Source organism: Aotus nancymaae, unplaced genomic scaffold, assembly GCF_030222135.1.
Source record: "Aotus nancymaae isolate 86718 unplaced genomic scaffold, 86718_ANA_hifiasm-v0.15.2.pri h1tg000041l, whole genome shotgun sequence".
Classification (NCBI taxonomy): Eukaryota; Metazoa; Chordata; class Mammalia; order Primates; family Aotidae; genus Aotus; species Aotus nancymaae.
Window position 1 is genome coordinate 9,634,364 of NW_026988455.1, and position 12,474 is coordinate 9,646,837.

General features: G+C 47.2%; 1 protein-coding gene across 3 annotated transcripts in view; it reads left to right on the forward strand.

Moving 5' to 3' along the window:
• The window catches only part of SLC24A1 (solute carrier family 24 member 1), a 46,908-nt gene that overhangs the window by 29,049 nt on the left and 5,385 nt on the right, over window positions 1–12,474 (forward strand). For all 3 annotated transcript variants that reach the window (XM_064361458.1, XM_064361457.1, XM_064361456.1), the window contains 5 exons: window positions 3,718–3,804; window positions 4,856–4,947; window positions 8,806–9,837; window positions 10,587–10,676; window positions 11,534–11,700. In XM_064361458.1, the coding sequence (XP_064217528.1) occupies window positions 3,718–3,804; window positions 4,856–4,947; window positions 8,806–9,837; window positions 10,587–10,676; window positions 11,534–11,700 (1,468 nt within the window). The remainder of the gene's footprint in view (window positions 1–3,717; window positions 3,805–4,855; window positions 4,948–8,805; window positions 9,838–10,586; window positions 10,677–11,533; window positions 11,701–12,474) is intronic.

Here is a 12,474-nt window from a genome sequence, read left to right on the forward strand (position 1 = left end):
GTGAGACTCCATCTCAAAAAAATTAAAAAAATTAAAAACATACTGTGAAAAGCTACATCAAGGCCAAGTGATGAAACCTTCCTTAGGAATTTGTCAAGGTAAGAACAGAGGGAGAGAGAAAGGGAGAAAAAAATTAATCTAAGCTGCTAATGGAGCTGTTAGGAAAAAAAGAGAGGGGAAAAAAAGAACAAATAAAAAGAAATTCCTGAAGGTAAGCCTCAGCAGACATTGTGAGAGATGCCTCCCACAAATGTCAGCCCCAGAAAGATGGTACCGCTGGGGTTTGTGGAATGGAAGCTGCAGCCCCTGGCAGCCTCTGGTGATGACTGCTGGGGAAGCTCTGGCCTCAGCCCTGTGAGGAAAGCTGTATCTCTGGGTCATGAGTGGCCACTCCCAGAGGAATCTGACTCTAGTGCAGTCCTGACGATAAAGACCTTCTCTTGGATGGGACTAGAGGGCCCCCAGCTGGGCCACTTCCATGACCAATAGCCTCCAGCTGGCCTACTTGTCCTAACAGGATTATGTGATGTTCAGGCCAGGCTGAGGTCAGAGGAGATTGATGTTAAAGCGATGATCCAGCCACGCTGAGAGGGGAGAATCATGTGAGGAAACGAGTGCCCAGGAACCAGCAGCAGTCATCCCAGGGAGGACGAGCATGCTGGTACATCGTCTCTGGGCGCCTTTGGGGCAGGGAATGGCTCTCACGGTGCCTGACTGCAGATATCCTCTGGGATTCAGTCGTGCTCAACAGCCCAGCCTACACCCTGAGACTATGTGTGGGAGGGGCGAGGACCGTGCAGGGCTGTGATGAGGGCCTTTATTCCCCAGACTCTAGATGTACATTTGTGTTTATGTATGCTGTTTCCAGATGGCCATCCAGATGTTTCCAGTTTTTCCAGGTGTTCAGCTCTTTCCACAGAGCTGATCCGTGGAAAGGACATTTCCTGGGGTCTAAACTCCCACCTTTCTATGAAGGGGCTTTTCCTCTCCAGGGTCCCATGCCTCTTGTGCTGATTTCACTTGGATATGTGTGAGACAGCGTAGGGGAGACCCTGCAGCTGACCTGCTTTTCTCAGTAACGTAGGAATTGAGAGGCTAGACTGTGAGAGGGATGAGAAGGAAAAGTGCAAGCTTGTTTTTTGCTAGCCCTTCCAGCCAACAGTCAGCAGATACTCAGTGCTGAGACCAGAACCAAGGGAACCCTCCTGTGACAGCAGCTACACGTTGCTCAACAGAAGGCTTCAAGGCTTGATTAGTGCCAAGGGGGCACTGGGGTTGTCTGGATGAAGAAAGCAATGGTGTGTTGGCCCCTGACCTCTCAGTTCTGATGAGGACCCAGGCCCACCAGGCCACTTCGAGGGACCACACGTGTCATAGTGGCGGCTCTACCCATGGAGCTTATTGCCAGAGCCAGCTGCAACTGAACTATCTCTGAGAGTTTAGGAGACAGGTGGAGAGGAGGAAGTTCCAGACCCATTTATCTGTTTTCTGCCTATCCTGGAGCCAGGCAGAGGCTTTGATCCACCCAGCTTCCCAGATTGCACTTTCCAGCTTCTCTGTTTCCTGTCGGTTCATCTGTACTACAAACTAGATGATCTCCAGGGCTCCTTCTAACTCGGGCCCTCTGGAATGCTCGGCATCATCACTGTGGGGTTGCTTCCCAGGTAGGACAGCTGCTCTCAACTACTGTCAGTTTGTTTTCATCATTGTTGTTGTGTGGTTACAGCTGAAAGTTCTATAAGGCCAGGCACGGTGGCTCACGCCTGTAATCCCAGCACTTCGGGAGGCCGAGGCTGGTGGATCACGAGGTCAATAGATCGAGACCATTCTGGTCAACATGGTGAAACCCCGTCTCTACTAAAAATACAAAAAATTAGCTGGGCATGGTGGCATGTGCCTGTAATCCCAGCTACTCAGGAGGCTGAGGGAGGAGAATTGCCTGAACCCAGGAGGCGGAGGTTGCGGTGAGCCGAGATCGCGCCATTGCACTCCAGCCTGGGTAACAAGAGCGAAACTCCATCTCAAAAAAAAAAAAAAAAAAGAAAAAGAAAGTTATATAGTGCTTTCCAGATGTCAGACACTGTTTTGAGCATATTCATGTATAAATTCACTTGTTCTGTCACCAACTCTGGAAGATTTTATAGATGAAGAATCTGAAGTACAGAGAGCATAAGGAATCACCCGGTTAGGTCCACAGCTATAGTGCAAGTGGCAGAACTAATATTCAAACTCAGGTCATCAGGCTCCAGAATCCGTGCTAAAGTAACAATATGAGTGAGGCCAGCATTTGCAGCAGTGAAGGTGTTTTTATTTATTTTGTCTCAAGAACCCTCATCACATCAGTGCCCTGAGGGTATTACAGTATTGCCTTTTTAGAGAGAGGATGCTGAGGCTTAGTGAGGGCATGCAGGCTTCCCAAAGTCACCCAGTGCTTATGGGGCAGAGCCAGCCTAATTTCAGAATAGATCCCATAGATCCCATGACACCACTTTTGTTTTTGTTTTTGTTTTTGTTTTGAGACAGAGTCTTACTCTGTCACCAGGCTGGAGTGCAGTGGCACGATCTCAGCTCACTGCAACCTCCACCTCCGAGGTTCAAGTGATTCTTCTGCCTCAGCCTTCCAAGTAGCTGTGACTACAGATGCACACCACCACGTCCAGCTAATTTTTGTATTTTTAGTAGAGACAGGTTTCACCATATTGGCCAGGATGGTCTCGATCTCTTGACCTCGTGATCCGCCCAGCTCAGCCTCCCAAAGTGCTGGGGTTACAAGCATGAGCCACCACACCCAGCCCAACACCACTTTGTTCTATCACTTGTGCCACTGCCCTCACCCTCCCAGGCCACACAGCTGTGGGCTCCTTCATCTGAGCCTTGTTCCTTCTTCCCCTCTCACCTTGAAATTACACACGTAAAATACTTGCATGCTTCCTGTCACATAGTCATGGTGGAAGAGAGTTGCCTGCCTTGTGTTTTTCACCTGGAAATCAGGGCAGCACAATTCTGTGCATGCTGCTCTGTGGGCCTCTAGGAAAGCACGTGCACAGGAATCTGAAGGAGGCCCTTTTCGGGCTCTTATTGTGCCTGGGGTCAAAAAGGGTGTGGCTGAGAGCTTGTTGGTGAATAATTTCCCCTTTTCTACTGGAGATGGAAGGTTTATGAACATGGCCATCAGTCATCCCCCTGGAGCTATAGCAGAGCTTCTCGTAGAGTCATAGAAAGTAAGCTACAAAGATACTATAGTCCAAGGGTGGCAAAAAACATCTCCTTGCAATTATTTCTCCATTCCATGTTCATCACAGATATTGCCAATCAATCATGGTACTTTCCTACAAAGCCTGGGTCAGAGTCCTTCTCAATTCAGTACCCAGGCAGGCCATCACTTGAACTTGTAAAGGAAATAAATCCTATTTCTTGGCCCTGAGTCCAACCAGGTGATTTTACCAGAGAGGAAATAGGCCGTGAAAAAGGAAGTGACTTACCTTTGGTGACAGCCAGTCGGTGGCAATGCAGAGAATAATAAGACAAAACTTTGGGAATTAAGCATCACAAATAGGCCTAGTAGGATCAGAATCCAGATGTCACAACCCCCAGGGCAGCCTTTTCCCGTGTTCTGCAGCTGCCCTCTGGCTGCTCTACTGACTTTCCTAACTGAAAGGGTATGGCAAGGATGATCCTGCGATCCCAGGTAACATGTGTGTCCTTTCTCATTTGCAGTTCGCCTTGCCAAGGAGAAGGAGGAGGAGAGCTTGAATCAAGAGGCCAGAGCCCAACCCCAAGCCAAAGCAGAAAGCAAACCAGAAGGTGAGAAGATGGCCAGACCAGTGGGTTTTCTCCTGCCCCACTCTCCCTGTTGTCAGTAGTGAGTTTGGCCTGGACGTCTTTGTGAGCCAGTCAGAGTGAGGGTCGGGTATTGCCCTGAATGCCGCTCCACTCCAGACTTCTCCTTCCTAGGTGCTATCTTGCTGACATGGCTGCTGGTCTAAGAGTGGCCCCATACAGCTTTCTCTCCATTTTCCTCAGGTGGAGTAGGCAAGGGAAGGCTAGAGGATTGTTGAACTCCCACTTCTTTTTGCTAAATCTCATCCCAAATGAGACTATTGGATTTTATTTCTTCTTCTTGTCTCTTCTGTACAAGGACAGTGTTGCTAGTTACTGTGTGTGAAACCAGCAACCCCAGTGAGGGAAGGCTATCAGGGGTCTGGTGTCACAGAAGTCCCTATCTGTGTGGCAGCTAGGACTGAGAAAGTGGGACAGCCACTGCCATGTGGGCTCTGCACGGCACACTGCCTGATCCATCCAGCTACCCTGGAGGGAGGTGGAGTAGCAGTCATTCTTCCCATCCTATAGACAAGAGGCTCAGAGAGGTCAAGTGACTTCCCAAAGCCACACAGCCAAGAAGTGAAAGAACCCTACCTAAACCTAGCTTTCCAGACTTTCCAGGTTTCCCTTCCTGTCAATCCTGTTCCAAGGCTTCAAAAGCTGCTGCCTTTGGAATCAGGCAAAGGGTCAGACTCTGAGTGCTGGGAGCTTTGCCCTCTCTCTGTTCTGGCTGCCCAGCTGTTGACAGTGTCCTTGGCCACAATGGCCAGGAGGGAAATGTCTGTGAGTTACAGGGGAGCAAGAATGGTCACTTGCCAGCTGTCTTCTCATCTGCAGATAGCTCATCTGCAGATAGGTCAGGGCAATAACAATTCACATCATCTTTCTTTTCCTACCATCAAGAAATTCTCCCAAATAAACCTTCAGAAACCCTGAAGTCCAATAGCCTTGTAGTCATTTATGCCAATGTCTCTACCAGCTTCTCTCAGAGCCTTCTCCACTCTTCTGATGTAACCCATTTTATTCTTTAAAGAGGAGGAGCCAGCCAAGCTCCCTGCGGTCACAGTCACATCAGCTCCTGCTCCAGACATCAAGGGAGATCAGAAGAAGAATCCAGGTGGTCAGGTAAGCACCCAACCTTTGCACAGACGAAATTGGAGAAGTCCAGGGAAGGAGTTGCTGACCAAAAATACATCCTCCCCAAAGGTCTGAAATCCTATTTGAGGTTCAGTCCTCTGGGGGTAAATATTGCTCTTTCTCTGAAGATCATTTCGAAAATACCAATATCTCATGGAGCCAATTAACTCACTGGAACATCTTAGTATCAGTGAACTCCTATATTGACAATGTATTGTGAACTGTCACATGCTATAAGAACATAAGGAATAATTGTTAGTGGGCCTCTGTCAGCAACTAAGTGACAGTGAGACCAGGTAGCTCAAGAGCACTGGGAAGCTTGAAATGCAGGTAGGAGGGTTGCTGGTGAAGGCCTTTGAACCTTCTGAGGCTCCTCATTGCCTGCTGCACCTGGTCAGGCACCCCAGCCTTGTCTGCAGAGTTTTCTAAGTCCTGACACTGCTCTGTCTTTACAGCTTCATGGTCTCTTCTTCCACCATGTTCCGGCCAAACTAGATTTCTTGTCTCCATATTTTTCTACCTCCTAGCTTTGGCTCACATGGGAAGCTTGAAATGCAGGTGGGAGGGTTGCTGGGCGAAGGCCTTTGAACCTTCTGAGGCTCCTCTCCCTAGAATGCCTTTTCTCCTCCATTTTCATATATCCTCATCTTGTCACGCGCTCCCACCCTTCTCCCTGGCCTCTGGCCAGTATAAACATCTTTGTCATGTAGCTGCCTTGATCTGCTCCAAATCTAAATGCCCCTGGCACTCTGCACCTATCTCAGGGCTTTTGCCAACTGCCTTTCTTGTATCCTGAGCCTACTAGGTGGTGAGGTTCCTGAAGGCAAGATTGAAGTCTGAGTCATCCCTGTCTCCCCTACAGAGGGAAACAGAATGCCTGGTGCACAGTTGTGCTCAATATATGTTGAGTGACTGACAGTAAAAAACATTCAATTTGCAAGTTCCATCTCTTTTTTCCTCTCCATTCAATACCCAGAAGCACTTGATTATATCTCATCCTTAACCGAGCAACTTTGGGTTCAGAATCTAAGCTTCATGGTAACATGAGTAGGCCTATTACCACTAGCTCAAGTAAATGCGATTAAGAGGATACAGAGGTATTCCTTGGAATCCCAGGGCAAGAAGTGAAGCTTGATCTCATGAAGAGCTGGACCTAGGCCTGAGAAGGCATCTGTGACCCTGGTGGCTTCTCATTCCATGTCCCGCTCTCCCTCACATCCCTTCTCTGGGTACAGGCTCTATCATGGGCCTCTCTTGTCAAGCTGCCTTCATTTGTTTCCTTATGAGCACATATAACCCCAAAACACTACCCCAGTCCTGCAGTCCACAAGGGAAATGAGTGACTCATTTCCAGAATTAAAAGAGAGATAATCAGGCCGGGTGTGGCGGCTCACACCTGTAATCCCAGCACTTTGGGAGGCGGAGGCGGACAGATCACTTGAGGTCAGGAGTTCGAGACCAGCCTGGCCAACATGGCAAAACCCTGTCTCTCCTAAAAATACAAAAATTAGCCAGGTGTGGTGGCGCGTACCTGTAGTCCCAGCCACTTGGGAGGCTTAGGCAGGAGAATCGCTTGAACCCGGGAGGCAGAGGTTGCAGTGAGCCGAGATCGTGCCACCACACTCCAGCCTGGGCGACAGAGCAAGACTCCATCTCAAATAAAAGAGAGAGAGAGAGAATCAGTTTAACCCAGCTCCTTGGTCAAGGACCCAGACTGTGTCTAACTGGCTATGGCTGGCTGACTTGACTCCAATGCGGGAAGGGGAAGCTACCTGCTCAGCTGGGGCTATTAGGAGTGATGGTCTTCAGAGAAAAGGGTGCACATGGGCCGACACTCCAACACTTATGGGTTTCAATGACTTGTCATCTCCTCTGGGAAGCATTCTCCACCTGATAGGAATCCTCGTTCCCAGTTCAAACCGCAGGCCACACCAGCTACTTTTTGACTTTTTCATTGGGGAATTCTCAACCCTGGTTGCATATTAGAAAAATTTGGGGAAGTTAAAAAAAAAAAGACCAGGCCTCACTCTCAACCAGTTAAATCAGAATATCTGGGTGTATCCTTGGGCATCAATGTTTTAAAAAGCCTCCAGGTGATCTTAATATGCATCACAATTGAGAATTACTCAACATCCTTTGGGGTTGCCAATATATGACATTTGTTACAGACAACATATTTACTCCATGAACACACAGCCCAGGGCACTTACTCAAGGGATGAACCAGCATGTTGCTATATGTTAGCTGGGTGCCTAATCTGAGGACACTCCAAATCAATGTAATTTTATCTCTTACATTTTTTATGGGGTTATGGGGTCTCGCTTTATTGCCCAGGCTCGCCTGGAACTCCTGGGCTCTAGCGATTCTACTGCCTCAGCTGCCTGAGTAGTTGAGACATAGGCATCTATGTCTGAGACCAGACCCCGCTATCAATGGCTTTTAGGGTACGTGGAGATAGTCAGTGGCTCCCAAACACTGGTCTAAAGGTGGATGTTTTAGGAACATCTGTGAGTATTTTAAAATACAGATTCCTGGCTTCCAATTGGGGTCAGAAAATCTGTATTTCTTTTTTTTCTTTTTTCGAGATGGAGTCTTGCTCCATCACCCAGGCTGGAGTGCAGTGGCGCAATCTTGGCTCACTGTAACCTCCACCTTCCAGGTTGAAGCAATTCTCTTGCCTTAGCCTCCTGAGTAGCTAGGATTACAGGTGCCCACCACTGCGGCCAGCTAATTTTTGTATTTTTAGTAGAGACAGTGTTTCACCATGTTGGCCAGACTGGTCTTGAACTCCTGACCTCGTGATCTGTCCCCCTTGGCCTCCCAAAGTGCTGGGATTACAGACATGAGCCACCATGCCCGGCCTAAAAAATCTGTATTTCTAATAGGCTCCTCAGGCTACCAGGTTTGGAAGCCAGACATCTCATTTTGCCCTTTACCTGGTATTGGTAAAGCAGGGTAGTTTGGTGGACCATCCATATTCAAATCCCAACTTCATCACTTACAAACTATGTGGACCATGGGCAAGTTACTTAATTCCTTTTGCTCTAGTTTCTCCATCTATAAGATGGGCATAATTCTATCTATATCATGAATTAATTGATTCATAAAACACAGTAAGTGCTAGCTATTATTATTAAACTACTTCCCATGGTGCCTGGCATATAAAAACCCTCAATAAATAGGTATTATAATCCTTATTTTACACATATAGGGTAATAAAACAATTTAGGAGTTTTAGTAGACTCAGCAATTCATTGTGGCCACCAAAGGATGTCATGCTGTATTAGGCAACATTAATGGAAGCATCGTATCTAAGAAAAGGGAGCGATAGTCCTATTTCACTCCATGCAATGTTCTGTGTTCAGTTTTGGATACCCTCCTCCTGGGATATAAGTTAATTAAAATGAGTTCACAAGGATGGGGAGGAGGCTCTAGGCCATAGCATGTAGAAATGATATAAGGACCTGGGAATCTTTCATCCAGGGAAGAGAGCTGTCTCATGGAAGATTGACGTTTTGTAAGGCATCAAAGAGTAAACCTATACAAGGGGGTAGAACTCTGATATACATATGGACTGTAGATGAATCAGCGGTGTCAAAGATGACAGAAGCTGCTTTGCTTTAGGTGGTGAGTTTTCCACCCCTGGATATGATCAAATAAAAGCTGGATAGCCACTAGGTAGGAGTATGGTCATAGGAATTCTGCTGAATTATCACACCGTTTTCTCCTCATAGTTACATTTTCAGACACATTCTGAGAAGCACACCAACAAAAAAATAGGGGAGTAACAAAAGGAAAACAAGCAGAGCAGTTACCAAACATTAATCTGTTGGTTTTGGATTGCAGGAAGATGTGGCTGAAGCTGAGAGCACAGGTGAAATGACAGGAGAAGAGTGCGAAACTGTTGGTGAAGGTGAAACCAAAGAGAAAAGTGGAGGTGAAACTCAACCAGAGGGTGAAGGTGAAACCGAAGAGAAAAGTGGAGGTGAAACTCAACCAGAGGGTGAAGGTGAAACCGAAGAGAAAAGTGGAGGTGAAACTCAACCAGAAGGCGAAGGTGAAACTCAACCAGAAGGCGAAGGTGAAACTCAACCAGAGGGTGAAGGTGAAACCGAAGAGAAAAGTGGAGGTGAAACTCAACCAGAGGTTGAAGGTGAAACTCAACCAGAAGGCGAAGGTGAAACTCAACCAGAGGGTGAAGGTGAAACCGAAGAGAAAAGTGGAGGTGAAACTCAACCAGAGGTTGAAGGTGAAACTCAACCAGAAGGCGAAGGTGAAACTCAACCAGAGGGTGAAGGTGAAACTCAACCAGAGGGTGAAGGTGAAACTGAAGAGAAAAGTGGAGGTGAAAATCAACCAGAAGGCGAAGGTGAAACTGAAACACAAGGAAAAGGAGCAGAACATGGAGATGAAAATGAAGCAGAAGGAAATGGAGACAATGAAGGTGAAGGTGAGGGTGAAATCCGCACAGAAGATGGTGAAATGAAAGGTAATGAAGGCAAAACTGAAAGCCAGGAACTCGGTGGTGAAAATCACGGTGAAGCCAAAAATGATGAGAAAGATATAGAAGATGAAGGGGGAAGTGATGGAGGGGATAGTAAAGAGGAGGAAAAGGAGGAGGAAGAGGAGGAAGAAGAGGAGGAGGAGGAGGAGGAGGAGAAGAAGGAGAAGGAGGAAGAGGAGGAGGAGGAGAAGAAGGAGGAGGAGGAAGAGGAGGAGGAGGAAGAGGAGGAGCAGGAGGAGGAGGAGGAGGAGGAGGAAAATGAAGAGCCGCTGTCCCTGGACTGGCCTGAAACCAGGCAGAAGCAGGCCATTTACCTCTTCCTCCTGCCCATCGTGTTCCCGCTCTGGCTGACAGTCCCCGACGTCCGAAGGCCGGTGAGTGTGTCCATCTGTACCTCAGGATTTTTTTCCCCAGGGAAGCCGTGGGGTCTTTAGGCACCCAGGGCTCACACTTAATGGGGAGGAAGAGGCCAGGGACAACCAGCTTGGCAGGGGTCCACCACTGAGATCTGGGAAGGGATTGAAGATCTGGGAAGGGATTGAAGCCTTGGAGGGGGATCGTGTGCCCAGGCAACACACCAGTGGGACTTCGGAGGCCCTAGACCTCAAATGTGCCTTATTTCCACAGCTATAAGCAGCGTACACTAGTCCCTCTTTGACTCCTATCTCAGTTTCTTGATTTTAATTTGGGAATGATGTCACTAAACCTCCTCCATATTTCATAGGAGTAGTCTCAAAACCCAGGGAAATCACTGCTATTTCTACCCAACATTCTTATTTGCAAGGAAAGGTCTGACCAGAAAGGAATGGTACAAGGAGGTCGCAAAAGCCAAACCGAATACCTAGACTGGCCTGGTTCTAGGGCAAGGAAACAGCTCTCTTCCCTCTGGTGACTGCTGCACACCCTACTGGCTGGACTCCCCTACAGGTGTACCTCTCACCCGCATCCTTTTCCATCCATCTCAAGGTCCTCCCTGCAGAGAGAGCCCTCAGGTCAAATGTCTTCAGTTCCTCTCCATCACTCTTCCATTAGACCTTGTCACTGATTCTTGGGCTTGCTCAGAGGGGCCAAAGACCTTTAGCCTCTACAACTTACTTCCCATCCTTTTCAAACTTTCAAACAGGAGTCAAGGAAGTTTTTTGTTCTCACCTTCCTGGGATCCATCGTGTGGATAGCCATGTTCTCATACCTCATGGTGTGGTGGGCTCACCAGGTGAGTGAACGGCAGGAACGAAATCCTCTACCAGCAGGTCCCAAGGACACTTTCCTTCAGGATGAATTTCCGGTACTCAGGGAATCTCAAGGATCAGGTGAATTTGTGCAGTTTCTATGTTGTTTGTAAAGGCTTAAAGGTAGACTTTTTATTCCAGTGAACGTAGTACTTCTCAATTGTGGCTTTTCTGTCATACCCTGCAGCATGAAGGCCTTGGAATCCTGCCTGATTCCAGCTGACTATGGCTTATTAGTCATATTTCCTGCTTTCTCTGCCATGTACCTATCCCTCTCACCTGAGAACCAGCTGTTTCGTGTGCTCTCTGGCATTTCGTGAGTCTTCCTCTGAGTGCCCATAGTGTTTCTGTTCTGCCTGGGATACTGCATTGTAGTCTTTGGTTACTAGCTTTCCTCTCTGAAAGGCTGAGATTAGAGTCTACGTCATCTTGCTCATACTCCCACCTCCAGCCTCTTAGTTCCTGGGACACAGCAAGTGTCCACATTCCTGGAAATAGAAATGCTGACATGAACAGATCTTTGGAAGGGCAGTTCTTGCGGGGAAGTAGAGGTGTTAGAGTTGGAATGACAGTGAGCGGCAGATCTGCTGTAGGTAACTTTTAGACCAATTGTGAAAAGAAGAGCAACACAGTCCCTTTGGTCAGGAGCAGGAGTCTTGCTTGTCTCTGTGGCTATCTCAGCTGTCGGTCCTCCTATCACCCTCCCTCACTCAGGCTGACGGAGTGTGGCTGAGCTCCTTAAAAGGCATTCTGTTTGCATAAAGTAGGATGTGGATAGTGCTTTGATGTGCCTCAGGTTTTTCACCTACTGTTGCCATGGTTTCTCATTACTGTTTACTAGGTTGGTGAAACAATAGGTATTTCCGAAGAGATTATGGGCCTGACAATCCTTGCAGCAGGCACATCAATTCCTGACCTCATCACCAGTGTGATTGTTGCTCGAAAAGGCCTGGGAGACATGGCTGTGTCAAGCTCTGTGGGCAGTAACATATTTGATATCACTGTGGGGTGAGTGACAACGTTACTTTCTAAAGCATGTTAAGTGTGACTGGAAAACACTGCATTGGTTTTGTTCACTGGTTTTCTGCTTTATTCATTATACATAGAATAAAAGGGCATTTATATTGTTAGTTTCTGCAAAGGAACAAAATATCTTCCCTTCATTCATCACAGACAGATGGGATAATAGAACTAAAATGCTGCCTGAAATGAAACTGACCGGAATTTACAGATAAATCGAAAACCAAAGTCCAATCCATTCTATTACCAAATACAGTCAAATGCTCTGCTCACTGACTTTCAAGGCGGTGGAGGTGGGGTTGGAAGGAGCAATGACTCAGTTTCACCTCTTGGTACTCTTTTGTATATGAACTCCTGCTCAGAGGCTCTAAACAGCATTTTGCATAACAAGCAAATACCTTATCCTCCTGTACCCATCCTCTTTCCCCATTCTCCCTACCTTGTCAGAAAGAGGGGCCATTTTCACTTCCGTAATCATGTCCTGAATTTGGGTGGTAGATTTGTTTCCTTAAATTTGAATTTGCGTCTGTGTACTTGGGGTGAGGGGCAGGTAAAAAGGCAGCTGTCATCACTAAAGAATTAAAAGAAATGTAGGCCTTATCAAAATTTAGAGATTTAAGAGTTCATATCACATTGGGACCAGGTGTGGTAATGTGTGCTGGTAATCCCAACATAAAAAAAAGAAAGGCAAACATCAACTGATCTGAGTCATATGGAAGTCATGAAGTATGCAGAAAATTAAAAAAAAGCTCAGACCCAGAA